The sequence below is a fragment of the Punica granatum genome, chromosome 2, assembly GCF_007655135.1.
Source record: "Punica granatum isolate Tunisia-2019 chromosome 2, ASM765513v2, whole genome shotgun sequence".
Taxonomy (NCBI): domain Eukaryota; kingdom Viridiplantae; phylum Streptophyta; class Magnoliopsida; order Myrtales; family Lythraceae; genus Punica; species Punica granatum.
This window is the reverse complement of record NC_045128.1, coordinates 41,939,382-41,967,050: the sequence shown is the minus strand read 5'-3', so window position 1 is coordinate 41,967,050 and position 27,669 is coordinate 41,939,382. Positions and strand designations below refer to the sequence as shown.

The following is a 27,669-nucleotide window of genomic DNA, read 5'->3' as shown; positions in this document are numbered from 1 at the left end:
TAGCAGGAGAATCGTCCGTGATGACAAGTGCTTATATGGGACAAGGGACAATAAAGCTAAAACCCGAGTCTGCAAATCTCAATAACGGTACAAGAAAAAAGGATTGCGTAAAAATTTACTCTTAAGTTGGGGTTACTGATCTTTTATAAACAAATAATTTTTTCATTAATTTTCCTAATTCTCAACAAATTGTTTTCATACTTTTATCACTGATCACGGACTCTTTCTATTTTCATTCCTTTCTTTTTCTAAGTTTTCCAAAGATCATGAAAAACAAGGAAATAAGGAAAAATTGGAAGATCCCCTGTTAAACGAGGTCCCCGTTTGACGGCACAGACCGCCTGGACGGTCCCGCCCTGGACGGCAGGGGCTTCCGGGAGAAATATGTGGGAAAAATGGAAAAAAGTTTGGCTCCGTGTGCATTCCATGCACACGTGCAATCCCGCGGGAACGTGATGGACCCTGGCGGCTGCCATGCAAAATTTATAGTTCCTCCTTCTGGATAAACCCGGTGCACAATAAGCCCAGACAGGAAAGGTGCTCCCGTTCTGTGGCTGTGGGCCCACAGACTTGGTACCGTCCATGATGCACCGGGAGTAGGATTCTGCCATGTCTTTATTTTTTATTCTACGTGCTTTATGATACCAGTTGTTGAATTTGCTTCATTAATAGGCTCAAAATTCGACTTTGGCCATTATGGACCGGTACCGACATTGAGGCCTTGTTTGGTTTGTGAATTTTATTTTAGAATCGCAATTCTAACTTAACTCTACTCATTACAAAACAAAATAACTCATATAAAGTCAAAGAATTGACCCCATTTATACCACTTTTTTCCACAACAAAACAATATAATTCATACAAAGTTAAAGGGTAAGCCCCATTTATATCACTCTTTTTCAAAATCAAAATCTGATTTTAAAATTATATTATGAAATTAAACGCAACATGAATCTTATAAGTATTTTCTTGAATAAGTACGCTAATAAGTTATTATGCGTCCATTCATGATTCGTCGCCTTTGCAGCCTTGGCCCACGGGACGTGACCGGCCTATTTAAATTATTATTTTCTTCTTTTCTGGAAAATTTTAAATTATTAATTCATAACATATAATAAATAGATCTATAGATAGGATAGATTGAGCATCGTGTTCCGTGCCTCTCTTTTGTTTAACTTTTTGGTTTTTCCGACGGATATAATTAGCCACTACCCTTTTCCAGTTCCACTCTGTTCTCCATTATAGGTGTGTCTTTGTTCCCCTTGTCTGTCTTGCTCTTCTTCACTGCCCAGTTTGGGTTTAAAGCTCTCCGTTAGAATTTTTTTTTTCCCTCTTTGTAGCCCATTTCCTCACCAACCCACATACTGATCTTGCTTTAGGCTCAAATGGACATGTCCAATTCTTGATTTCCCGTTATCCATTTTGAGTTGGAGAGCGAAAGTTGCAGAATTTACAGTCATCTTGCTCAGTCATGCGCGACCCGAATTCCCGAAAAGCTTGATCCTTTTTCTGCTCAGCGTATTTGTGGGAAGATGAAATCAACTGGGCCTTTGATCCCACTCCTCCTCTTGCTGTCATGGCCACTGTTCCTTGCTGGGTTTGTTTCCTCCCAGAAGCCCTCCGTAGTGAAGATTGGGGCAATCTTCACTTACGACTCTGTCATCGGTAGAGCTGCCAAGGCTGCTATGGAGGCTGCTGTCTCTGATGTCAATGCGGACCCCACCATCCTCAGGGGCACGGAGCTGAGGCTGGTCATGCAGGACGCCAACTGCAGCGTCTTCATGGGCTCCGTTGAAAGTAAACAAAGCTTCAGCCTTTGCTCGTTCTGCTTCTTGAACTTTGTTGTGTTTCTTATATTGTTATAGCCCTTGTGCTGTTTCCTGGATTTAAAGATCGTACTTTGATATGGCAGTCTAGGGATTCTTTGCTTTGAATAGTGAACTTGTATTAGTCGCAGCAACGATCGATTCTTTAATTTGACGTGCCCTGTAAGTATTCAGTTAGATATAAGCCGGAAATTCTACTAGGAAAGACAGAAATTTAAGGCAAAATCCGTGACGTGTTTGCAGAAAGTAGGGAAGGACGAAAATGGAAGATAGATAGCATTGAGAAGCACATCTTTTTGTTGTTGTGTTGTTAACCTTGCTCAGTATGAAGGACATCGAATGGCTGTGTTAAACATTCCATATCTGAATGGAGACTCTGTTCATCTTGCTCCTGGTTGCTTGGTGCCAAACGTGATATAAATGGCCTATGTTAGGCATATATCATTTGCATTTTCCCTGCGGAAATTGGTCATACTTATCCTCAAACTTTGAATTTCTTTTGAATTCCGCAGCTTTCCAAGTGATTGAGCAACAGGTGGTTGCTATACTTGGGCCACAGTCCTCAGCGATTGCCCACATGATCTCCTCGATTGCTACGAACCTTCACATCCCTCTCATCTCTTTCGCTGCCACCGACCCCACTCTCTCTGCCCTCCAGTTCCCTTTCTTTGTCCGTACAGCCCAGAGTGACTCCCACCAGATGGCTGCACTTGCCGACTTGATCGACTTTTACGAGTGGAAGGAGATCATAGCCATTTATGTGGACGATGATTATGGCAGAAATGGAATTTCCGCTCTAGGGGACGAGCTGGAGAAGAAACTGATTAAGATTTCCTATCGGTTGCCTTTGTCAGTTCAGGTGGGATCCGTTGAGATCACTCGTATGCTAAATGAATCGAAACTGTTTGGTCCTCGAGTTTATGTGGTTCACATTAATCCAGACCCGAGTTTGAGGATCTATAAGATAGCACAAGAACTCAACATGATGACCAGTGGTTTTGTTTGGTTCGCTACGGATTGGCTCTCTGCTACCATAGATTCAATGTCTCCAATCGGTCAGACAACTTTTGAGATGCTTCAGGGAACAGTTTCTCTGAGGCAGTACACACCTGAATCAGCCGGTAAGAAGGCCTTTTTGGCCCGATGGGATGTAATGAGGAGAAAAGGACTAGTGAGTTCGGTGCTAAATTCTTATGGCCTTTGTGCGTATGATTCAGTTTGGGTGGTAGCACGAGCTCTCGATCGGTATGTGAAAGAAGAAGGGAACATGACCTTCGCCTTCAGTCACGCACTGTATAATCTGGACAAGAGTAGGATTCAGTTTGGGGATCTAAAGGTCTTCACTGGTGGGGCCCCATTGCTAAAGAAGTTATTGCAGGTGAACTTCACGGGCTTGACAGGCCGAGTCCGGTTCAATTCAGATCGGGGCATCGTAAATGGTGGTTACGAGGTCATAAACATAGACGAGAAGGCTGTTCGCTCTGTTGGGTTCTGGTCTATGCTATCTGGCTTCTCAGTTTCACCTCCTTCTCTTGCCATCAGTGGGGACCAGGACAAGTATTCCCGTCAAGACCAGGAGCTCCGAGAAGTCAAGTGGCCTGGTGGAAATACAATAAAGCCGCGTGGATGGGTAATTGCAGACAATGAAAGGCCGTTGAGGATCGGAGTTCCAAACAGGTTTAGCTTCAGGGATTTCGTCATGCAAAACGAGAGCCATGAGACCCAAGGATATTGTATTGATGTCTTCACCGAAGCTTGTAAGTTGATCCCGTACGATGTTCCTTACAAATTTGTGCCATTTGGAGATGGTACTTTTAACCCCAGTTACGACGAGCTCATCAAAATGGTTGAAGACGATGTAAGTACATCACAGATGGTCTCATGCTATTTCCCTGAATATTCTTTCACATCGAAATCCTTAAGAAATTCAAGGGGATTGTTGTAGATGGATACGCGATTGTTATATACCAAATTAAGCAACTATTTTTGGATTGGCAAAAACTTTACACTTTCCCTTTTCTTGGAAAATTGAGCTGCGCAATGGAAGTTGTATTCGTAATAGCATGAAACTTGTTCTTGCGCAGGTGTTTGATGCTGCTGTTGGGGACATTGCTATTGTAACAAACAGAACGAGAACCGTCGATTTCAGTCAGCCTTATGCTTCTACAGGCCTTGTGATTGTGGCCCCAATTGACGATGAGAAAGCAAGTGCATGGGTCTTCCTCAAGCCTTTTACGACAGAGATGTGGTGTGTCACCGCGGCATCCTTCGTGATGATTGCAGTGGTGATTTGGTTCCTTGAGCACCGGGTCAACAAGGACTTTCGAGGCCCGCCTATGCGGCAGCTCGTGACAATATTCCTGTGAGTTACTGTTGAACAGATTTTTCGTTTCTGGATTATGATTCATGGAACGAACCTTATGAAAACTTCTCCTTTTTGCAGATTTAGCTTCTCAACGCTGTTTAAGAAAAACCGTAAGCAAAAATTTCTCCTCGAAATCACAAGTTGCGAATTGCATTGTTCTACTGTGATTTTACAGGTGACACATTTTCAATTTTGCTATTTGTTTGCAGAGGAAGATACTGTGAGCCCTTTGGGGAAAATGATAATGGTGCTGTGGCTCTTTTTGCTTATGGTCATCACTTCAAGCTACACAGCGAGCTTAACTTCAATCCTGACCATTCAGCAGCTCTCATCACCAATCACGGGGATCGACAGCTTGATTACCAGTGACTGGCCGATTGGATACCAAGTCGGATCATTTGCTTACAGCTATTTGGCCAACAGCCTCTACATCACCCGATCAAGGCTCGTTCCCTTGGGCTCCCCAGAAGAGTACGAGAGAGCTCTTCGGCTAGGGCCAAAGAATGGTGGGGTTGCAGCAATAGTGGACGAGCTTCCTTATGTGGAGCTATTCCTGTCGAAGCAAACTGAGTTCGGGATTATCGGGCAATCTTTCACAAGGGGTGGCTGGGGATTCGTAAGTACAAGCTTCAGTGAACGACTCAAACAATAGGCTTTCCAGCGAGGATTGATTGATTGATTTTTCCTATAAATTTTTTCTATCATTAGGCTTTCCAGCGAGGATCTCCACTGGCTGTGGACGTGTCCACGGCGATCCTAAAGCTGTCCGAGAGCGGAAAGCTCCAGGAGATTAACGAGAGGTGGTTCTGTAAGATGGGCTGTCCTGACGAGAGGCGACGAAGCTCTGAAGCGACCCAGCTCCAACTTATCAGCTTCTGGGGCCTCTACCTTCTATGTGGGGGCTCCGCCCTCGTGGCCCTGATGGTGTTTCTCCTCAGGGTGGTCCGATCATACGTCCAGTACAAGAGGCGGCAGCAAGTGGCTCCCTCATCATTACCGTCGGTGTCCCCAGTTATCCGATGCACCGAGGTTGTACATAGCTTTTTCGACTTTATCGACCAGAAGGAAGAGGCTATCAAGAGAGCTGTTTTGTCTAAGGTCGAGAATCATCATCAGCAGCCCCAGAGCAGGTGATGAGTATTGTCATGTGTAGGCTAGCTTACTCTGTTCAAAGGATTTTGTCGCAATTTAGTCTTGTAATTGTATGAAATCGAAATGAAAAAAATATATCGAATTAACACACAGTCTGCTGAGGATTATTCTCATACCAAAATCCTTCCAACAGTACTTACGATCGCCGATTTGAATACAGTCAAATTCTTGCGATCACGGTTAACACGTGAAATAATCCATGAAACGCAACACAGGTGGCCAACTTAAACACGGTAATGCGGATGGACCGGGTCGAATGAATATATCAGATGTCTCGAAAGTCATGATCAATTAATTCAATGTCTGTCATCTGTAAAATTTCTCATGGCGAATGGGGTCAAGTGTACCCGGTTGTGTCATTGGCTATAGATTTATCGTCCTTTGTTCATTCAATTGTAGAAAATATCTGAGGAAAAGAACAAAGACATGGGAGCCCACTCCAACAGTGATGGCATCTGATTCCCCACGCTACTGAAGTATCTGATCCGATTCATCTCCTTCGTACATAATGGAGCCCCCCACACCACCCCAACTGACAATACAATTTTGGCCTTTCCTTCCGTCTTCTGCTATCTTATCCGCATGTCTGTGTTGTTACGAATCGGAGTTTTCCGTCGGTAAGGCCCTTCCATGAAACTATAAAAACGGAACTTTCCTCGGTGGGAGTCGATGTTCTGTTTTGGTAAAACATGTTTTACGTATAGCGATGTGTCATAGTAAGTGATTCGAGTATCCACAGTGGTTCCTGTGTCATGGCTGCAATTGTAATGGGTCCTCCTGCCAAAGTTGGGAATGCATTATCTGTGTAATACACGAGTCGTCCTGTTCGAGGTGGAGATATGTCGACCACTCGAAAAATAGTGCATCGAGTGACTTCACACGCGGCGAGAGGGACTCGATGACTGTCATGTGCCATTGCAATCGATGCAGATGGATAAAATCAAAGTTCATGCACAATTCAAATCCTCACATCATTCATAGGAAGATCGATATGGACTTTGCAAATTTGATTTTATCAATCGAATCGAGCTCATGTAAAATTTTCCTTTGACCTTTTGTTGTGTAATAGAAGGGGAGCTATTATTGTATGTTCCTCTGTGTTTGTCATTGTCTCCAATAATAAAATGGCACGTTTTTTATCTTGGCTGCCACCAGTGGATGGAGAACGTCAAGGAGCAGAGCGGCTGCCTCAATCACGCCGCCGTGATCGTTACCGTTAACTGTCCTGACCGCCGTTAGATGAGGGCACGACACCATCATGAGTTATATCATTCGATCGAATTTCGGTTTTCAACCTTTTTTCATTAGTTTTATCTCTTTGTCCCTTTCCCTTTTCTGGTTAGCGGTTCCCATCACCTGAAAAATTCGGACCATATATTTTGCGTCACTCGAGGCCTTTTTTGTAAAAAACAAAAATAAATAAATTACAATTTTTTTTAAAAAATATCTGTCGGACGTGTTTGGCAAAATTTTCTTAAAAGAAAGAAAAGCGAAAGTTCGAGTATTTTTTATCTAACTAGGAGTGCAAATTGTGTATACGTTACCAAGATGTGATTACAAATAAAAGAAAGATCTCCGAGGTCAATCAGTAAGAGTAAAGTAATGCTCGGGGTTTTAACATGGGATTGATTGTTTCAAAAAAGACTCGATTGCAAAAACCATATTTGGAAATCGTCATTTTAGAAAATCCCTTCTCATCGTATTTGTATTCTGGCATTAACAGATCGAAACTAATAATAAACATATGTCTACTGATCGGTGACTCGGAGATAATGATCTTGAACGAGTTGCTGGAAGTGCTAGCTCGCGGCGGAGAAGGCAACGAACTGGACTGATAAACCATCTGTTTTACTCAGTAGAATGATAGACCATCTTTTCAGAATATGAAAAACGTTTTTATTCGAAATGCCTATGCGTCCAGCGGTTCTTACTTCTCTTTGAATCAACAGAAACTTTCACATTCATTTTCAAACAAGCTATGAAATTTCCGTTATATTGACATACAAACACACACACATATATATACACGACAATTTTTATGTCAATGCTGTCTAGGAATTTCTTACACGAATGACTATTAGAGTGAAAGTTGGTGAAACCACATAGGAGGTCGAAGCATAACATTCAAAAGAAAATTGACCGTTGATTAATGAAGCGGAGAATGACGACATCTTTAGACTCGCAGCTTGCCCTTTGATGGATCCTGTCCTGTTCTCATTGTTCTGTCTCTTTTCTTATATGTATACATCCCTTATTTTTTTGAGATGATTACTTTGTTATGTGCAAATTGGTGTTTTCTCATATGCCGAAAGGCTAAAATCTTCACACGAGCCACGATTGCGACTTCCATATCGAATCATCGTGTTACGACTGATGTGTTGTCTATTTATGAATTAGCCTCACTTATGTGAAAGGACCACTGATGGAAGATGAATTGAGCAGTGGAAGCATATTAATTCAGCAGTGCATGAAGATTAATAAAATACTTTATGCGAATAACATGAAGTGATTGTGCATGGACCCTTCTGTCTTCAGCATGCCACTGATATTTGGTTGTGGAATTATGTTAGATATATTTCATCTTAACTACAAATTTACTGATGAAGCTCGAAAAAAAAAAATCACGGTATGAAGAAAGGGGTACATTATAATGCGAAATACTCTTGTCCACTGACCAAAAGGTTCCAAGTTCGATTCTCATTATTGGAATAATTTATACTCCTTTATTTAGCTACTTATTTCTCATGCTAAATTCATCGACATGTTCTATAATAAGAAAAAAAAATGTTATTTGTGACAAAGTGCGAATACATATGTGTTTCAATTTGGGGAAAAAAGAAGTATAATTCTTTATACAAGGAAAAAACTCGAACAAAATTATTAAATTTAGGGGTCCGTCTAACATGATAAGGAGTCACAATGACACTTTTAATACTTTCAATTCACAATGACATTAGCTTTTCTTATGCCAATTTATTATTGGGCTATTTTGATAGAAGGAAATTAAATTCAACGACTACTTTGATAGTAAAATTTTTTAAAAGACAAAATTGTTAGCCGATGAATCTTTTAGGAATCAAAATGACAATAAACTCTATTTTTTATCCTTGTTATAAAAGAACCCCCTTTATCCTATCTACTTGCATCACCATCAAGTTTCTTAGCTAGGGTTTCCATATTTTAATATTTCCAGAGAAAAGTATCATTTATTTTTATAAAACCCATGGAACACCTTCTTTCTTTCCATTCTTTTTTTTTTTTTCTGTTATAAGGGAGATCCCCGAACATAGTATAATGAAAAAAATCTTAATAGCTAATAAAATGACACAAATAGTCCCATTGGATATCGAAGTTAGAATCTCTTGATTATCAGGTAGGGATGTGCGCTATTGCTTCACACTCCATTTTAATCATGTTCCCATTTTTTTTGTCGTATTAATTTATGTGATATTCGTCGTTCCTGCAATATTAATAGAAGAAAAATTTCCTGAAAGTAGTTGAAATATGTCAGTAACGATGAAATATAGTGAAACAAAATTATGAATAAATTTTGCTGTAAATTGTTTTCAAGCATTTCTCATATTAGATGGTTAATCATCAATTGTAAGAGTTAAGAAGAGGTTCACCAGTTGGAGAAGTCATATGGTCAAATATTTTTCTAATACGAGATGTTGTCCTTGTACCCAGTCAGTATCCACATGTTTCACACAGCTAGAACGCGGGCCCCACCTTTGCCAATTTTTACGCCTTCAATAAAATAATTCCCTCCCTTTAAAAAAAAAGTTAATGATTAAAAAAAACAAGTACCTTGATCCATTTTTAATTTCGCACGAATTTTATTTTTTAATAAAAAATATGAATTTTAATTTTTCTTATCAAGTTAATACTGCGCTTGGTTTCAAAATAAAATTTTAAAATTAGATTTTAATTTTGAAAAAGAGCGGTATAAATGGAACACACACTTTGACTTTGTATGAATTATTTTAATTTATTGTTAAAAAAGTAGTATAAATAAGATTAACTTTTTAATTTTGTATGGATTATTTTTTTTATTATTGATAGAATTATGTTAAAATTATGATTTTAAAATCACATTTACAAACCAAATCAACCATAAATATTGTATCATTTTTCATTAATTTTGCACAGATCGTGACCATCGATCGACGTCAAGTTCATGCTTTTTCTTTAATCAGAGCCGCAATTCGTATTTCAGCTTTACATCACACCCCAAATGGAAAAAAAGAAGAAAATCTCGAAAAGCCTATTATGAATTCCTGTGTTTTATTCAGCCGTCTGCCTGTCTCTCTCTCTCTGGAGTCTGCCTGTCACTCTCTCTCTCTGGAAGCTTGTTCTTGGTGAAAGGCTTGGGAGCGAGATCGCACACCCAGAAACAATGAGAGGAGAATAGAATGATTCCTTGCTTGAGGCCTCATGGACTGTTTAAACACCTTTTCTGTGGGAGGGGCCTCTCTCTCCGTCTCTATCTCTCTGCCTGTGTCATGTCTCTTTGATTTCGTGTTGAGCGCGACTTGATGGACTTAGAATGAATAAATACCCAACGGGGACTTCGGAGCATTTGGTAGCATTTTGTCGGGGGTCTCCAGGTAATTGGATTTCTCTCTCTCACTGCACTCCACGTGCTTCTTCCAAGCAAATGAGCTTCGATCAGTCCACCATCTTGCTTAAAAATATGATTTTTAAAGCTTTCCTCTTGTTCCTGTTTTCTGGGTTTGGTAATGGCAGCAAAAAAAAAAAAAATAAAAAAAAAATGCACCCAGCTCCGATGATTGCGTTCGACGTTGTTTTCGCTGTTACCCGACGTGGGAGTCGGTTCTTGGCAACAAAGCTTTAATTTTTCTTTTCCTTTTTTTTTTTTGGTTGGTCTGCGTCCGTGCTTAATTTGAATTGCTAAAGCATTTCTCTTGCTGTTATTTTCATCTTCTCCCAAATTTTTCGGACAACTATTTCCTGTGATGATTTCTGTAATCTTAGCAGCTTTTTGGAGTTTATGGTTTGTGATTCTTAAGGATTGGAGGAGCTTGTTGAGTTGTTTTCTGGGAAGTTTTCTCTTTAATGATGAAGCTCAAATCTTTGTTTTTGTCACAGCAGAGATGCTTAACTTGGTCAACTATGGTCGGAGGTTGAATTAGGCAGGGAGAAGCTCGTCGGTTTCTAAGATACAGCTCGGAGAGACATGGACCCGCTATCTAGTTCACGACGGGACTGCCCGATGCTTATAAGAAGCGCAAAATCTCTGTTATTTCTCAGTATTTTGATGCTTCTCAGAGGGGTGGTTGGGGCTGGGAACAGTGCCAACTCTTCGAGGCCGAGCATCGTGAATATCGGCGCTCTGTTCACTTATGATTCAGTCATTGGCCGCTCGGCCCAGCCTGCGGTCATGGCTGCCGTTGACGATGTCAATTCTGACCCGAATCTTCTTCCCGGGACGAAATTGAACCTTATTGTTCACGACACAAACTGCAGCGGATTTCTGGGAACTGTTGAAGGTATTGTCCGAGATCCAGTCAATGCTTTTTTTTTTTTTTTTTTTTTGGATAAATGATGAAACTTCATTGATAACAGATGAATTTACATCAGAAACCAATACCATTTTCCTCTATACGGAGTAAAATAAAAAATACCCAAGAGCTACTCCCAAGTCAACTATCACTTAGTGGTTCTGGGAAATTCGGCTATCTAAGTAGGATTTCAAGTTTCAGCTACTAGTTCTTGCTCATGCCTTTATATGTGTATTATGCCCTGTTACAAGAGTAGCTGATAAATCCTAGTGAATTGAAGTTTTTTTGTGCTTATGGCATTGTCTTTTTGATATAACAAACTTCAAAGTTATTATATTAGGTTCGTAACAAAGAACTGTAATCATAGTTTAACAGATTGCTGTAAAAATTGTGGCACTTCCGTAAAAGGGGTATTTAATTTGATTAGCAGTAATCTAACAAGAGGTTTCATCCGGTATCATGTGTAGCTCTGCAGCTGATTGAGAACGACGTTGTGGCAGCAGTTGGCCCACAGTCCTCGGGAATAGCTCATGTGATCTCACATGTAGTCAACGAGCTCCGTGTCCCGCTTCTCTCATTCGGGGCGACAGACCCCACATTGTCCTCCCTCCAGTACCCTTATTTCATCCGAACCACGCAAAGTGACTACTTCCAGATGTATGCAATTGCAGACATAGTCGAGTACTTCGGCTGGAGAGAAGTGGTCGCGATTTTTGTGGATGACGATTTCGGTAGGAGTGGAATTTCCGTCCTGGGAGACGCTCTCACGAAGAGCCGTGCAAAAATTGCCTACAAGGCTGCTTTTCCTCCTGGAGCAACAAAAACCGCGATAAAAGATCTGTTGGTTGAAGTGAATCTTATGGAATCTCGGGTTTATGTTGTCCACGTAAATCCTGACTCAGGCCTTGATATCTTTTCTGCCGCAAAGTATTTAGGAATGACGAGTGCTGGGTATGTTTGGATCACTACCGATTGGCTCTCTTCAGTTCTGGATTCAACAGAGCAGGTTGACCCCAGCAAGATGAATTTGCTTCAAGGAGTAATTGCTCTTCGTCATCATACTCCCGATTCTGATCTCAAGAAGAGTTTCCTTTCTCGCTGGAACAGCCTAAAATATAGGGGAAGTCCCAAGCCAAACTCTTACGCGCTGTATGCTTATGATTCAGTTTTGCTAGTTGCCCGGGCCCTAGATGCTTTCTTCAATGAAGGTGGAAACATCTCATTCTCGAATGACCCGAAACTACATGATGACAATAGTACTGGACTCCAACTATCATCCCTTCACATTTTTGATGGAGGGCAGCAGTTCCTGCAGATGATTCTGCGGACCAACTTCACCGGACTTAGTGGGCAAATTCAGTTTGATCCCGATAAGAACCTCATCCATCCTGCATTTGATGTTCTAAACATCGGGGGAACCAGCTTCCGCAGGATTGGTTACTGGTCCAATTATTCAGGGCTCTCAGTTGTCTCTCCTGAAATCTTATATCAGAAGCCACCCAATACTTCGACAAGCAATCAGCATCTCTACGGAGTGATTTGGCCTGGGGAAACCACAGCAAGGCCTCGAGGTTGGGTGTTCCCAAATAATGGGAAGCCACTCAGAATTGCGGTGCCTAATCGAGTGTTCTACAAGGAATTTGTAGCGAAAGATAAGAATCCTCCAGGGGTTAAGGGGTACTGTATTGATGTCTTCGAGTCGGCCCTAAATTTGCTGCCATATCCCGTTCCGCACACATATATACTATATGGAAACGGAATCCATAACCCTGATTTCAGTGATCTCGTGTACCAGGTTGCCCAGAATGTGAGTACTCAGCTCCAAAACTAGTCGTTCCATTTCTGGAAGATCATGCTTGACACACATTGTCCATGCATCTTCCTACAGGTTTAAGCTTTTAGAATGACCAACACCTTAAAATGATAGACAGTAGTAGCGTCTGCTTCTGATTATTTGTCAACGGTTTTTTCATCCTTCCTGCAAACTTATAATTTTAGGAAAGGCAGTCTATTTAACAGCTTCTGTGGACATCTCTATATCGTACATGATCAGGATATGATGATTCTCTTGTGCTTTTCAGAACTTCGATGCAGCAGTTGGAGACATTACGATTGTTACGAACAGGACAAAGATCGTGGACTTTACCCAGCCTTACATGGAGTCAGGCCTTGTTGTTGTTGCCCCGGTCAAGATGCAGAAATCAAATCCTTGGGCTTTCCTAAAACCATTTACAGTGCCAATGTGGTGTGTCACCGGTGCCTTCTTCCTCTTTGTGGGAGCTGTGGTATGGATTCTCGAGCACAGGATCAATCACGAGTTCCGGGGCCCACCAAGAAAGCAACTTATAACAATTTTCTGGTTAGTTTAATCTTTATTAATTCATAAACCGTGGACTGAAAAATTCCCCATCATGTGTTTCACTTTTGGATAACTGAATCGTATGTGCATGAGTGCTTCTATAGCGTACATCTCAGTGTCAAAGTACAACTTATTATACGCATATGTAAAGATCCTCTGCAGTTCATTGTTGCCTGGTGTAGTTCATAGCTGAATTTTTTTGATATTTCATCAAATGGTGCTCCTACTGATACATATCTGTTCTTGCAGGTTTAGTTTCTCGACAATGTTCTTCTCACACAGTAAGTTGCCTAATCCCGAAATTACTGCGCACTTCTTATAGTTGGCATTCATTACAAGAACTCATTAGGTCCTTTTCTTTATTTTTATCAGGAGAGAACACACAGAGCACCTTGGGCCGATTGGTCCTTATTATATGGCTCTTCGTAGTACTTATCATCAACTCGAGCTACACGGCTAGTTTGACCTCAATCCTCACCGTTCAGCAACTGACTTCAGGGATCCAAGGGATCGACAGCTTGATCGCGGGCAACCAAAAGATTGGAGTCCAAGAGGGGTCATTTGCGTGGAATTATCTTACTGACGAGCTCAACATAGCTGAGTCTCGGCTCGTCAAGTTGCAGAGCCAGGAAGATTATGCAATCGCCCTTCAGAAAGGAACGAAAGGTGGAGGAGTTGCTGCTATCGTTGATGAGCTTCCCTATATTGAACTCTTCCTGGCAAGCACAAACTGTGAGTTCAGGACAGTCGGGCAGGAGTTCACGAGGAGTGGTTGGGGATTTGTAAGTTAACTCTGTTTATTACTTTGTCGCTTTTCCTCTCTGGTCTTAATTTGAAGTGGAACAGATATATCCATTTTTCAGCTATGGATAACATTACGAACATAACAAGAAAAAACTTTAATTTTAAGAAAAACACCAAAAGAAGGAACCGGTGAATCTAACCAGCGCCATTGCAGCACCTGTTAAGGGATACCTTCTTCTGCTTTGTTCGGCAATTTTTCTTGGTAAATATAAGCTCTTTAAATATCTGTTATTCTCCATGCAGCAGCTGTTTTTATTTACCAGGACAATTTTTTTTATCAAAATGCAAGTACTCCTTAACGAATGTCCAGAGGGCTCCTGTGGAGAGAAACCTGAAAAGATCTTAATACTGATTTCTTGAGCTAATATATGTTCGATGATAGGCATTCCAACGGGACTCTCCTCTTGCGGTCGACTTGTCCACAGCTATCCTCCAACTGTCAGAGAATGGCGACCTCCAGAAGATCCATGACAAGTGGCTCTCCAACAGCGAGTGCACCCCGGCAATCAGTGACGACCAGAGCCGCCTGTCCCTCGACAGCTTCTGGGGTCTCTTCCTCATATGCGGAATTGCGAGCTTCCTTGCTCTTGCGGTCTTCTTCTGTCGGGTCTTCAAGCAGTACCAGAGGTTCAGCCCTGAGAGCAATCAGGAGGTCGAGGTCGAGGACATCCAGCCTGCCAGTTCCCGACAGACCACCCGATCAAAAAGCATCAAGCATCTGTTCGATTTTGTTGATAAAAAGGAAGCAGAGATCAAGCAGATGCTTAAGCGAAAGAATAGCAGTGATGGGCCCGAGCCGCAAACGAGCCAGGTCTCGGATGGACACTTTCCTTCGCTTTCTTCATGAGAATATTCGTTTGATCTCGAGGTAAACTTCTGCCTCTCTCTCTGTAATTTTAGCTGAGTAGCCACAGGTAGTTCTTGGGAAAGGAGAATAACAATATACGGTAGGGTATGCATGTAACATTGTATACGAGGGCAGAAGTCGACGAGAAGTCACCATTTTGTAATTAACGTTCACGTTGGAATTATTTCATTTGTGAAAGTTATTCAAGCTGTAGATAGCAATAATCCACAGTCGACGTGCCCGGGTAACTTCCAGAGATAGTTTTTCCTTTTGCCATTTCTGGATGTCTCATGAATGAAGGCATCAACCAGATACAAGTCTCTCTGCAGTTATTACATGTTGGTTCGAACGGATGCTATAGGCTCTGTAAATCGAACAGAAAAAGGAAGGCTCGGCCTCGGCCTAATTCTGGATCAATCAAATGGCTCATTTCGATCTAGCACAGCTTTTCGGGCCACCCAATGAAACGCAAAGATCTCTAGTCGTTTGTGATTGTGATAGACGAAAAGAGATGCCCTTTTGGGCTTTTGCAGATACGGTGGTTAAGGATGTCTGGCCGTAAACTGAGACAGATGATCAAATTCACATGACAAGAGACACCACCTGAGTACAGGAACCCTCTGCTGTGGCTCCAATATTCCTTCCATTACATAAATAAAGATTAGTTAATAAATCGCGTGCATTGTATTATCTAAATTGGTCTTTAATAATTTACGATTGCAAATCTCACTCTAAGATAATCTCCGCGTTGCTTATTTATATAAAATATTGAAGGTTCACGAGTTCTTTTTCCTGCTAAAACACTCAAGTTTCATGAAAAAAGAAAAATCAGTATATTTTGTGAACAAGAATGGTGGAATCAAATGAGTAAAATTATTTTAATCAAAATCAAAATAATGAATTAGATTTTTTTAGTATTTAAATAATAAAATCGCTCTATAATCGTTTATCATTTTACGTCATTATTAACATTTTCATTTGGTTATTCTATTTAAGTAAAAAGATCTTTCCGTCAAATTTTGATGTCTACCATTCCATTGACAATAAACTGTTTTGATTATCGGTATATTTTAGTAGTGAATAGTTTTTCGTTTGCAGTCCACTTGTCGTGAATAGATTTTTTTGTTCGATGATAATAAAAACTCATAGAATCAAATTGAAGATTGGTGGAGCTAACTGAACTGTTACTTTTTTCATTTTTAAAGATTGTCTTTAAAATTTTATCTTCATTATGGAATTTAAAATTTTATCTCAATCAGTATGATTGAGATGTATTTTGCATAGGATACGCTTTCTCAATATAATACGTGAGATGCTCTAGATGGATACATTTGATGACCAATCGATATGGTGACATCGCATGAAGCAAAGATGAAATCCATCGTTTCCTGAGTGCATGTAGTAGTCTGGGCAATCATAATTATGTGCATTTATTTGTAATCATATGTAGTCCACAATTACGCAGTTCTATAAATTAGAGGAATCACCATATATCTAGAAAAGGTATAAGGTTCAACCGGAAAAAATTAAAGGAATTACTGTTATTCCTCACACTCACTCAAACTGATCAACACTCACAAGCATTATGCAGTGAAATCTGCAGAATTGCAGAATTGGACAGTACAAAAGAAAGAAAATACCCAGAGAGAGTGAGGGAGAAAGATGACAAACTTCACACATACACAAACTGTCAGTTACAACCCTTTTTAATAAAAGCACATCATATAACTGCAAGAGAAATAACTGCCTCCTACACTGAAATTCGAAATTCAAACATAATAACCTGAACAACTGTCTGTCTTGTCTTCGAAGAAACAGTTAACTAACAACAAGACTAACACAATCACATGGAAAACGTAAGGGACAACGGCTCTGAGCCAATTTGCATCCAACAATCACCCCCTCGCAAGCTATCAAGTGAGGTTTATTTGTCCCAAATTCTCGCTTACGTTAAGCCTAAATTGTTATTTTACAAGTACACTAGAAGAAGTTCAGGAAAAGACACGGAGTGATGAAGAAAATCGAGAAGAAGCTGCTGTACCTACATCGAGTCTCTCTCTTTCTCGTCTTCTTTATTTTGTGTAAATAACTTGAAAAAAAAATTGGTTAGATTCCTTGAAATCACCTCAAACTCTGTAAGTTATGCTTTTTCTGATCTTTTGCAGATGTAATGACAGATTCAAAGTTTCTGAAAGTGAAGAACGCAGAGGAAAGAAGAAAAGATATCTTGGGCTGATGATGGATGCTTTTATCTTGAACAAGATTGATCTGTCATAATCCGATTCTTACACGGTATAGGTGTTACCAATAGGCACAACCCAACTCCTGCAATGTCGTCTTTTGTATTGATAAGAAGATTTTCCAAGACCGTATAAGCTTGAATCCGATATAGGTGACACAAAAGTCTAAGCCGGTATGACAATGATGTAGATAGAACAGGCTGGTCACCAATTTATAAGCTGCTAATACCGAAGGGTGCAGTTATGGCATGAAGGGGTGCAACCAACTTTTGCAGAAACATAACTTGTTTCACGAAAGCAAACAAAAGCAAATTATCTTTGGTGAAGAAAACAATTTTCTGTTGAGCAAATTAGACCTGTTTTGATAATAGGTCAATTCTCGACATGACTATCGTCCTCGTGCAGCTACTCTTCCAAAATTTTCAGCTACTTTCCACTTCGCAGTTATTTGCTGAACAAATGGATTTATGAATTGACCGTTTCTGTAGAGGTGAAGAAATAACAGGACCAAGGGGCATCCAGCTCGAACATAATTTGGTACTTTCCTAGCGGTTGTTTCTCGATATGCATATCATTCTCGTCGAGATACTCTTCTTCCAATTTTATCACATAGGATCAAATGGCGATGTGTCTTCAAGCTGATACGGCAGCTTTCTCAGCAAGATTGATCCTCTAATCTGGCTTTTCTTTGCTGAGAAAATAATTTGATCCTCTAATTTGGCTCGGGAAGTGGAGCAGCTTGCCATCTTATTCTTTGTCCCACAGTCTGTAATCTGGCGTCATCAATTTTCTTTTATATACGTGATGTGATTAGATACGTTGGAAACCTTTATTCATATATATATTTTTTTCGTGAATAAGTCGATATTTTTACGTAATAAGGTTTCAAATGATTCAAATGAAACTACAATTGTTTATGGGTCTCTTGAATTGATTTATAATCAATCAATAAATAATTATTCGAATAAGATATAATTTTTTTAATAGATTTTTTTTTAATAAACGATTTAATCCCCTCTAGGGTGAGTGTTGTTTCAATAACAACGTAAAACGGCTGTTATGTTATGCCGGTAACGGTTGTCCCTTCTGTTTCTTCCTTCTGATAATCCAAATTGGTCCGGGAGTGGGAACTACCTGCCATCTTCTGCTTTGTACCATATAGTCTGTAATCTTGGTCATCTATGTTGTATTAGGCAAGCTATAAATGCTCTATATAGCTGGTCTACGTAATTGGATACGGAGTAAATTCGGCACATGCCTCTCTTATTCATATTCGATTTCGTGAATAATCATTCGAATGAAACTACATTTATATATATGTCCCCAGAAATCAGAATTGTTACCACCTAGGGAATTAATAATCAATAAATACATAGTTCACCAAAAAAAAAATTAATAAATACATAAATTATTGAATAAGACAGAAAATAATAATTAGAAAACATAAACTCCCTCTAGTGAGCGTTGTTTCAACAACAATGAAAACTTCTGTTATTTTCCTTTTTCTTTTCCCTTGGCGTCAAAATGGAAACATTGTCTTTTGTCTGGTTTATCTCGACATTTCCCATGCACTCTCGCCGGCCAGGAGTCCAAAGTTTTACTAAATCCTTAACACACTCCTAATTACTTTAGTAAACTCCATCTTCCAGGAATCACTCTGTCCCTCTCTCAGCCTTGTTCCGGAGTTTGTCCGCAGATTGTCTCTCTTAGTTTGATCGGATTTGGAGATGAACGATTTGCTCGGGGTAATCCAAGTCTTTAGCAGTTTCTGTCAGTTCTCTATGAGCTTGCTCTGTTTTCCAGTTGATCATGGTGCACAGGTCAAGTATATGTTTGGTTGTTTATATGAATCTCGCCTTGTGATTGAATTGTCTATTGCTTTATCGTCATAACGTTCCTGCATTTGTTTAATCATCAGTGAAAGTTACGGCAAATTCATTGACTTTTGTGCTTGAATACCAAGAGGGAGATTACCACATATATGCACACACTGCTGAGATTTAATTTCTCAGGACAATAACTAAGGTCGTGTTTATTGATTTCAAGTGGCACTTCCAGTTTCTGAACATATCAAAATCTTGCAGGCCAAACACGATGTATATTGATGTATTCATAGCTTTGTGTCTGTGTTCAAATTTGTTTATGTCATTCTTTTTAGGATCTTTTCCTTCTTTTTTCCTTTTTAATTTAATATCATCGCATCCTTTTCAATTGGCAAATAGCTGCTTTTCAAATTATGACGCATGTAGGTTAATTCTATGATGAAACATTCATTTCTCTGAGTTAGTTCTAAATATTTGTTGGTTGGTCATTCGAGAGGCAACTGGGTATAGTGTCTATCTAATCGACTGTGCCTGGTTAGCTCTGAGCACATTTTGTCTCTTCTGGTTGTTCTGTCGGATATAGGACTCGTTCATTGGAGATGCCAAACCTCAATCTCCGATGGAGAAGGACATCGAGATGGGCGCTCGGACACCTGCAAGAAACTCTGATATGGGGATGGAAGCATTCACCAAGCAGGTATATATGTTCTGCTTTCTGTTATGTAAGTTATTCTATTGTCTCCAACACACAGTCCCCACTGACAGTATCTTGCAAGAGTTTAAATTTCTTTTGCAAATTTGCTGATTCCTTGTCTTGCTTAGTTTTATTCTATTTATTTCAGATTAAACCTATCGATAAAACTTATTTCAGATTAAGGGTAGAAAAATTATCACTGAATTATGTTGTTCGTTTGTAACTCAGATACAAGAAGTTGAGAAACAAGTGTATAAGCTTGCCAGCCTCCTAAAGAAACTGAAGGTATGTATATCGCAATGAAATTCGGTGAATGAGAATCAAATTCCAAGCATATATGTAGCTCTCGAATTGGAATTAATTTGCCATTATTCTTTTTTGCCTTGTCGCTGCGTTGGATTTAAAATGAATATACCCGTGCATGGATATATCGATTTTCGAAGCTCAGTTTTCACACTAGATTATTCTATGTTAAAACAGGAAGCTAATGAGGAGTCTAAGTCTGTTACAAAAGCGTCTGCAATGAAAGGTAGCTTTCTACTTCTCCATCTTTACTGCACGGTTTCCAGCTTTTATTAACTCGAATTCCCAAGGCCAAGAGGATCCAGTATCGAGTGTTTGTCCTTCTTACAAGCCTAAAGGTGATTAGTCAAAATTTTCAGCAATCAAAAAGCAAATGGAGAGAGATGTTGATGAAGTGGGAAAGGTTGCACGGAACGTGAAAGCAAAACTAGAGGCGATAAATAGAGATGTAAAATTCAATCTACTCCTGTCAGCTCATCTCATTTCCCCGAAAAAAAAAAATTCCTCAGTGACTTGCTTCTAATTTTTCCTAGAACTTAGCAAACCGGAAGAAACCAGGATGCGAGAAAGGATCAGCCATAGACAGGTCGAGGTTGAACATGACAAAGTATGTCCCAAGCACACAATTCAATCTCCCGTTTCTTTTATGCATAACTGAATTCAACACGGTTTACATAAAATTCTATATTTGCAGTGCCTTAACCAAAAAATTCAAGGAGTTAATGACCGAGTTCCAGGTATCTATGCTCGATTTGCTTTCCCCTAGCTCTTGTAGCAGTTTCTCTGTATTATCTTCTCATGCATGTCTTGTGTACCACATCTTCAGACCCTTCGGCAGAGGATTCAAGATGAGTACCGTGAGATTGTTGGGAGAAGGGTCACTGCAGGTAGCCCATAAATTGCCAAAAAATTGCATAGTTTAACTTAACAATAGTCACGATTTCGAAAGATACTGTTACAATGCAATTCTTGGGTCCGAGAGATGAGTTTTTTTCTAGTTAACTATTTGGTTTTGTCTGGGCAGTTACTGGGACCAAACCAGACGAAGAGGTAAGCTGAATCCTGGAACTAGTAATTTCGAGTTATATCAACACAAACTGTATCATAACTGGCCAAATTCAACTGTTCTAAATGATAGACGATCGACAGCCTGATAGAGACGGGAGATGCAGAACAGATCTTCCAGAAGGCCATACATGAAATGGGACGCGGGCAGGTCTGTCCTGTATCTTGCAAGCCATGGTATGTACTTTTCTGAACAGCAGAATGATATGAAATCATCATGGTTTATGCAGGTGCTGAATACACTAGAAGAAATTCAGGAAAGACACGATGCGATGAAAGAAATCGAGAAAAAGCTGCTCGACCTACATCAAGTCTCTCTCTCTCTCTTTTCCCATCTCCTTTATTTTGTTTTAGTAACTCGAAAAGATCAGGTTTGGTCCCTGAAATTACTTCAAACTCTGTAAATATTTGCTTTCTGTGATCTTTTCCAGATCTACATGGACATGGCAGTCCTCGTAGAGGCCCAAGGGGAGATCCTAGACAACATCGAAACACAGGTCCAGCGACAGAGCTCTAAAGTTTTCAATCTCAAAATGACGCTTTTCTTTTCCTTTTTTAACTACTGCTTAGGTCGCACTAACTTTTTCTTCTAAAACAGGTCTCGAATGCAGTCGACCACGTAAATATGGGCACAGATGCTCTAAACACGGCTAAAAACTTGCAGAAGAAGTCAAGAAAATGCATGATGATCTCCATCATATTGCTCCTGGTCATTGCCCTCATCATTGTGCTCTCGATCCTGAAACCTTGGAAGAAATAAGTTAAGCACCAGGAGATTAGAACCTACCCCAATTCCCTACATTTGATTCCTTATAAAAAGTTCATTGCAGTTATTGATCACAGAAGCTTTATTTAGAAGATTTGCCAGAATCCCGTCACATTGGAGACTGAAGCTATTTCTTGTGATTCAAGAAAAGCACTCACTTTGCATCCAAGTAAAACCATATTCATGAAATAAACATAAGAGAAATGAAAATTTTGATTATGAAAATAACAAATTGCTGTAATCACAAACAAGTTTCGACATTACTGATCATGACGGCTCTGAAGAGAGAGCTACAAAGAAGAGACGGTACTAAGGGCCAGAAATGTTTGCCCAGGATGATGACCCAATTTTCACCCCCCAATGACATCTAAAATTATTGCAACTGCTAATTATTCAAACTCCAGTTCCACAAAATAGAGAAACTGGGCAATATTTTTTCCCCGATGACCCTCGACCCATACTCGAACCAAAGCTCTGGAGAAATTACATTCTCGCCTTCGCCACCACAACTGCAGCGCTCTGGCTCAGCTCAGTTGCCCCAGGCCTTGTCCACGTCTCCTTGAACTGCTCCTCAGTCACACCTACAAACAATAAATTAACACCATCAATAAAATTGCACATCTCCGGCATAAGAGTTGTGGTGTTAGTAAAGGAAAAGTGCTTTAAATGAAAGAGGCATTCTGTTGACTTGCCTTTGCCCATGGCAGCCGTAGAAGAGATCCCTCCCTGAACAGTCTTGAGGTACTTGTCATAGTAGTTGGCACCGGACCATTTCTGATGGGCCAGAGTGTCGACTCCATTGTTCCGCTCCTCCCTCTGGATCCTCTCTACGTAGGCAAGCATGCCCCTTCTAGCATAATCCCGAGCAAATGTGTCGATCACTAGGGCATCGGCGTGGAAACCTGCAAGTGTGATAAACTGCCAGCAGTATCCCAGCTTCGCAATCCTCGGGATGAACTCCTTCATCTGCTCATCAGTCATCCCAGAGGCATCCCAGTTGAAGGACGGAGAGAGGTTGTAGGCCAACATCATTTCAGGGTGGACTGACTTTACGCCTTCAGCAAACTTTGTGCACTCCACCAAGTCGGGGCTTGAAGTCTCCATCCAAATGAGATCGCAGTGGGGTGCAAATGCCCATCCACGCACTACAGCGGCCATCACAGAGCCCTTGAACCGGTAGAACCCTTCTCGGGTCCGGGGCAAGTCCCCGTCCCAGAAGAGGTTGGTGACACCCAGCCTCTCGGCGATCTCTCGGGCCTGCTCATTGGACAGGCACTTGTCGTAGCTCGAATGGTTCGCCCACTCCTCGAGCCTCCTCCTCTTTTCATCCTCTCTGATGTTCATGCTCCTGATTGCGTCCGTGACGCATTCGGAGAAGGTCTTGAGCTGGGCCATCGAGAGCCAGTTATCCTCAATAGCCTGAAGCTCAGGTCCGGTTTTGCAAGAGGCCATTCCCTCAGCCAAGAGAGTGGCCAAGCTCTTTCCCCTGAGGTTCGGGTTTGTGGCCCCGAGAATGAACTGATGGTCCCTTGTATCAACATTTGTCTGGATAAGATTGGCTGCCACAGCATCAGTCCGGGCCACAAGGACTGTCTCAGTCCCCATCACGTCGAACTGCAGCCTCGCTGCTACAAGGCGATTAATGTGCTCGCTGACTGCCACAAGAACCTTCCCTGCCATGTGGCCACACTTCTTAGTCACAGAGGACTGGTCCTCAATATGGACTCCAGCAGCGCCACGCTCCACAAAGAGCTTGCCGAGCTTAACCGTCGCGGTGGTCCCACCAAAGCCTGTGTCACCATCTGCGATAATGGGCTTGAGATAGTCCACATAGGGGGTCCGGGCTCGCTCCTCGCGGCTCATGCTCATCCTTGCCTCTCTCTGCTTCCGATCGTGGTACTGCTGGGCGAAGAAGAGGTGCTCCACCTTATTGGGCACAGTATCATAGGGATAATCAGCAAGGTCGGGCCCAGGCTCGTTGGTGGAGGTGTGGGTCGAGGAGCACTGCCAGCCTGAGACGTATATTGTGTCCAGGTGCTTGGCCATCATGGTGACTTGGACAGGGTCAAGGGCCCCAAAAGTCCGAGACGCAGTCCCATTGGCTTGGTGGGTCTTGAGGGTCCTCCAGAGCTTTTTGGCCATATCGTTCGAGCCATAGCTCTGCCTCAGGTTGCCCCTCAGGGATACCACGTCACGGGCTGCGTAAGGCCTTCGGGTCAGCTTGAACCTCTCAGAGTTCCACCATGCTTGCACCTCCGCCACCTCGGCTTCGAACCTCCCTTCTTCCTCCATTATCTGTTCACACGATCAGGAGAATATCTCATCACAAACTCTGGGCCTTGTAGAGATACTGAATATCGGAAACAAGTCATAAATCTTGTTCTGTTTCTGATGTGCAGTTACTTTTACCGCACAAAACTAAAGAGATTGAAACTCTAAAAAGAAGAATAAAAATGAAATTACTAGCAAAAGAAAAACTGTCTCAAAAATTAAAAGACATGACACCTATCTTGTTAATCAAGTACAAAGTATTATATGCAACAGAGCTACAAAATTACAGACGGGCAAAAATACGCAGTTTAGCTAGACGGAAGACTTCGATAATCTGAAACTGTTGCTTAAACCTTAATTTGCATGGGACTGTAGAGGCAGGAAATGCCAAAGCCCTTTGCATGGCTCTTTCTCAAGAAAACTCTTCCATGAAATCATCCAACAAAAACATCTGCATGATTTTACTAACTCTTCAACATAATTTGTATGATTATAACGTACGCTTTCTCGAACTAATACATGTGATGTTTTGCATGGATTCATTTGACCACAATACATGGACATGGACCTCATCAAATCGAGATGAAATCAATGAACAGGTACTGCATGCAGTAGCTGTTCATGATGATCAGCAGTAACCGTTAGATCATGTGAGCCCGACAGTCCCCTTAATCGGCCCAGGTGACGTTAGGCTACAGCTTGCAACATCTAGGGAGAGGAGCATTAATACTAGGAACAGCTCAAGTATATTACTACTGTTGTGCATATGTCGGTATGATAAGAAGATTGAAAAGGAATGGATATTCTGTAAATGACAAGGTATGTGAGCAACAACATCTATAGAAGCTTGGGAGATTGAGGAAAATGAAAGTTTATTATAATTACCATTGAAGGCACGGAGAAGGATGCAGCCATGGCTAGGAACTTTAGTTCTTGAAGGGGAAAAACTGAAAGGAAAGGAAAACTATACTGAGAAAGCTATTGCTATGAGAAGTTCATGCTGCGGCTCAAGCTTTCCTCAAGCTCCCCCATTTATAGCAATTTGGCTTGCTTACTTCTCCGTGTGAATGCAGTAAATTTAATTCTTGATGAGGATGATGAGGATAAGGAAAGATGCAAAATCCAAGAATTTTCCGCTGCATTTTTACCGCAAAGAATATTTAAACTTATCTATTATTTATTTATTTATTTATTTATTATAAACTGAGTATTATATATATATATATATATATATATATATATATTTTCTGATGGGGGGAAATGGGGAAATGTGGGGGAATGGATATGAAACTTGGCATAAGAGGCCTGACCTTCAGAGGCACGTACTGAGTTATGGCCTCTCTGCAAACTGTCAAAGTGTTCCTCTTCTCCCAAGCTTGTCTTTTTCTATTTGCATTTCCTCTCTTTGATTGATGATGTCATCAGCTTTATCTTTATGGCTCTGCCCTGACCTTTTTTTTTCATTATTTTTTTCTCAGTTATAAAAGAATATATAATTTAGTACAAGATAACAAAGCTAGATAAAGGGATGAGGAAATCCAATGACAAGAATCAAAATCGAAATCTTAATATGATTTTTAATCTGTGATTAGTACCATCAATGATTTTTCAACTCAAAGTTTGGCCTAATGATTAATGAGGAGATCAAGTATCCATCCAATCTCGGGTTCAAAACCCCTTGAAGTTATCGGAGCGCTTTTGACGTGATTATCCCTTCCGCATGTGGCTGTGGATTCACGAAACCCTAGAGATTAATTGAGCGAAACCTAAACGCCATGAATTAGAAAAAAAAATAAAATAAAAATAAAGGCCGTTCCTCTTCTTCATCCCCATTTCATTCATTTCCACTTTTGATGTCATCGTTCTTTTTTTCTCTCTCTTTTTTTTCCCTTTCTTTTTTTAGTGAAGACGGATGTCATCGGTTTTATTCTTGTCATTTCTCTTCGTTTTTCCTCTCGTTTCCCATTGCACTGTCTGATCGTGGAAACAATTATCCAATGCGACCAGCCCATTCCATATATATGAACAACCACTCATAAAAAACAATTATATATCTTCAAAGAGAAAAATCAGAACCTTACCGAAAAGAAAAAAAGAGAAAATTAGAAGAGCAGGAAACCTCGAGGCATAACCTGTACGAGTATACGTATAGACACGGACGACTTTTCACTTCTGAATACGTTCACATATATAGTTCCTGCATATTAGAGGTTAAAGAAACATGATCAACGATCTTAAATCAATGCGAGTTATATGAATGCACCTCTGAAATAGAACATACGTCTTTGCTGCCGCAATATTTAACGAATGTTAATCCCCGTTGGCAGTACGTGCGTAATAATTATGTAAACATGTAATACAAAACAATTTCGTAATTTTCTACTGATGCAAAAGCAATCGCGCATGCATGAAATTGACGTAGGGTTTCCACGTCGTTACACCGGCAAGAGGCTCAACGGCATCTGAGCGGTTAAAGTGCATGCAGTTGAACCAATAAGAGTGAGCCATGTGGGAGGCTCCTCTCACAGGACGGTCACCATCTGGCTCATCAAAAGGCCTTCCACTTATATATAACGCCGTTCATGACGGGGGTTGAGGATGACGCCGCCACCGCGGCCGCCGTGATTTAGTGGTTATCCGTTGATATTTCCTCAACGGCGGCCTCTCCATAATGGACCAATATCCGATCGAGCTTCTCCCAGAGACCCACCCAATCCGATAGTAAGTATAGTGCACAGCCTCATGGCAAGCTCTTCGGATGGTTCAGTTTTTCGTTCGAAATGCTCGGCTCGATCATAAGCTATCGTCGTGAAAATTTTCTTTTCTTTTCTTTTCTTTTCAGTAGGTTGTGAAAAATTTCGAAACGTGAAGAATATATAAAGTACATGAAAATGAATTTCGCACTAATAATTATACTTTAGCGAGAGTCAAATCACGAATAGGAGTAAGTTAATAGCAATCAATCACATTAATTCTTCCAAACGGCGAGTTAGCTTGTAGACTACGAGAGTCAAATTCACCAAGCCATTAAAATACATTTGATAAATTAAAATGAACAAATTAATTAAGATATTATTAATTAATATTATAGTAAATGAAATTTACACAACAGCTACATGGCAAGGTACCGATTAGCTTGATCCGTCTTTGGTTCGATAAAAGCGGCATGAAGTCCACGACCTGTGTAATGCACTTGAACCGAAATTTTGAACTTTAGGCATAGTTAAGAAGACAATATTCCAGTTAGTTTGCCAATCGAGAAGCCGATATGCCTTTTGTGTCTATCCATCCCTCTATGTATAAATGATCATAAAATAAAATAAAATTGAAAGGTCCATGAAATACGGTTAGGGTTCGAGTTTTTGCAAGTCCCAAGAAGAAAAGGAATTGAAGATAAAAAAGCTTATCTATGAATGTATACGTATATATTGTTACTACTGTATGATATGAAGAAGTGGAGCTGAGTCAGCCACTTAACCAGATGATGAGTCTATCCCATAATTTTGATTTGCTCCCCATTCCCTCCTCTCCGTCTCTCCCACTCCCATCGTTCCCATACCCATCTATTATTATTCCCAGGAAATATCAACACAAACATCCCAAACAATAATGTTCCCATCACCTCTCTTCTC

The 27,669-nt window shown here is 40.6% G+C and overlaps 4 protein-coding genes across 7 annotated transcripts; 3 read left to right on the top strand and 1 right to left on the bottom strand.

The window, feature by feature from the left end:
* The first annotated feature begins 1,150 nt into the window (after nucleotides 1-1,150).
* On the top strand, nucleotides 1,151-5,450 carry LOC116195913 (glutamate receptor 3.7). Its single transcript, XM_031525340.1, has 6 exons — nucleotides 1,151-1,797; nucleotides 2,339-3,684; nucleotides 3,911-4,188; nucleotides 4,270-4,301; nucleotides 4,401-4,807; nucleotides 4,900-5,450. Exons 1-6 carry the CDS (start codon nucleotides 1,533-1,535, stop codon nucleotides 5,323-5,325), a joined length of 2,754 nt encoding a protein of 917 aa, XP_031381200.1. The 5' UTR covers nucleotides 1,151-1,532; the 3' UTR covers nucleotides 5,326-5,450.
* A 4,120-nt stretch (nucleotides 5,451-9,570) lies between these two features.
* Nucleotides 9,571-15,105, top strand: LOC116195427 (glutamate receptor 3.5-like). Of its 3 annotated transcripts, none has more exons than XM_031524608.1 (7): nucleotides 9,571-9,950; nucleotides 10,453-10,853; nucleotides 11,333-12,672; nucleotides 12,947-13,224; nucleotides 13,474-13,505; nucleotides 13,597-14,006; nucleotides 14,411-15,105. In XM_031524608.1, the coding sequence occupies exons 2-7, from the start codon at nucleotides 10,541-10,543 to the stop codon at nucleotides 14,873-14,875; spliced, it is 2,838 nt and encodes a 945-aa protein (XP_031380468.1). In that variant the 5' UTR covers nucleotides 9,571-9,950; nucleotides 10,453-10,540; the 3' UTR covers nucleotides 14,876-15,105. The 3 variants fall into 3 exon arrangements, with proteins under 3 accessions (XP_031380468.1, XP_031380469.1, XP_031380470.1); XM_031524609.1 differs by having other exon boundaries at nucleotides 9,597-9,950; nucleotides 10,456-10,853; XM_031524610.1 differs by lacking the exon at nucleotides 9,571-9,950 and having other exon boundaries at nucleotides 10,621-10,853; nucleotides 11,341-12,672.
* A 3,543-nt stretch (nucleotides 15,106-18,648) lies between these two features.
* LOC116194078 (syntaxin-132-like) lies at nucleotides 18,649-21,998 on the top strand. Its single transcript, XM_031522794.1, has 13 exons — nucleotides 18,649-18,860; nucleotides 19,522-19,635; nucleotides 19,861-19,917; nucleotides 20,113-20,161; nucleotides 20,295-20,383; nucleotides 20,469-20,542; nucleotides 20,630-20,672; nucleotides 20,762-20,822; nucleotides 20,960-20,985; nucleotides 21,074-21,151; nucleotides 21,231-21,311; nucleotides 21,432-21,497; nucleotides 21,599-21,998. The coding sequence occupies exons 1-13, from the start codon at nucleotides 18,843-18,845 to the stop codon at nucleotides 21,758-21,760; spliced, it is 918 nt and encodes a 305-aa protein (XP_031378654.1). The 5' UTR covers nucleotides 18,649-18,842; the 3' UTR covers nucleotides 21,761-21,998.
* Nucleotides 21,964-25,077, bottom strand: LOC116194077 (isocitrate lyase). Of its 2 annotated transcripts, none has more exons than XM_031522792.1 (3): nucleotides 24,923-25,077; nucleotides 22,459-24,061; nucleotides 21,964-22,347 (listed from the first exon to the last, which is right to left on the bottom strand). In XM_031522792.1, exons 1-3 carry the CDS (start codon nucleotides 24,950-24,952, stop codon nucleotides 22,250-22,252), a joined length of 1,731 nt encoding a protein of 576 aa, XP_031378652.1. In that variant the 5' UTR covers nucleotides 24,953-25,077; the 3' UTR covers nucleotides 21,964-22,249. The 2 variants fall into 2 exon arrangements, with proteins under 2 accessions (XP_031378652.1, XP_031378653.1); XM_031522793.1 differs by having other exon boundaries at nucleotides 22,459-24,116; nucleotides 24,923-25,068.
* Between the last annotated feature and the right edge of the window lie 2,592 nt (nucleotides 25,078-27,669).

What these genes read in the sequence shown, in the direction of transcription:
- LOC116194078 (XM_031522794.1), top strand. An exon ending in TCGAGGTTGAACATGACAAA is followed by an intron (nt 20,543 to 20,629) that starts GTATGTCCCAAG and finishes CTATATTTGCAG; the next exon opens with TGCCTTAACCAAAAAATTCA. An exon ending in TGGGAGAAGGGTCACTGCAG is followed by an intron (nt 20,823 to 20,959) that starts GTAGCCCATAAA and finishes TTGTCTGGGCAG; the next exon opens with TTACTGGGACCAAACCAGAC.
- LOC116195913 (XM_031525340.1), top strand. Translation starts at nt 1,533, where the DNA reads ATGAAATCAACTGGGCCTTTGATCCCACTCCTCCTCTTGCTGTCATGG. An exon ending in AACGCTGTTTAAGAAAAACC is followed by an intron (nt 4,302 to 4,400) that starts GTAAGCAAAAAT and finishes ATTTGTTTGCAG; the next exon opens with AGGAAGATACTGTGAGCCCT. An exon ending in CAAGGGGTGGCTGGGGATTC is followed by an intron (nt 4,808 to 4,899) that starts GTAAGTACAAGC and finishes TTCTATCATTAG; the next exon opens with GCTTTCCAGCGAGGATCTCC.
- LOC116194077 (XM_031522792.1), bottom strand. Translation starts at nt 24,952, where the DNA reads ATGGCTGCATCCTTCTCCGTGCCTTCAATG. An exon ending in CCTTCTCCGTGCCTTCAATG is followed by an intron (nt 24,062 to 24,922) that starts GTAATTATAATA and finishes TCGTGTGAACAG; the next exon opens with ATAATGGAGGAAGAAGGGAG. An exon ending in TACGGCTGCCATGGGCAAAG is followed by an intron (nt 22,348 to 22,458) that starts GCAAGTCAACAG and finishes TATTGTTTGTAG; the next exon opens with GTGTGACTGAGGAGCAGTTC.
- LOC116195427 (XM_031524608.1), top strand. Translation starts at nt 10,541, where the DNA reads ATGGACCCGCTATCTAGTTCACGACGGGACTGCCCGATGCTTATAAGA. An exon ending in GACAATGTTCTTCTCACACA is followed by an intron (nt 13,506 to 13,596) that starts GTAAGTTGCCTA and finishes TATTTTTATCAG; the next exon opens with GAGAGAACACACAGAGCACC. An exon ending in CGAGGAGTGGTTGGGGATTT is followed by an intron (nt 14,007 to 14,410) that starts GTAAGTTAACTC and finishes GTTCGATGATAG; the next exon opens with GCATTCCAACGGGACTCTCC.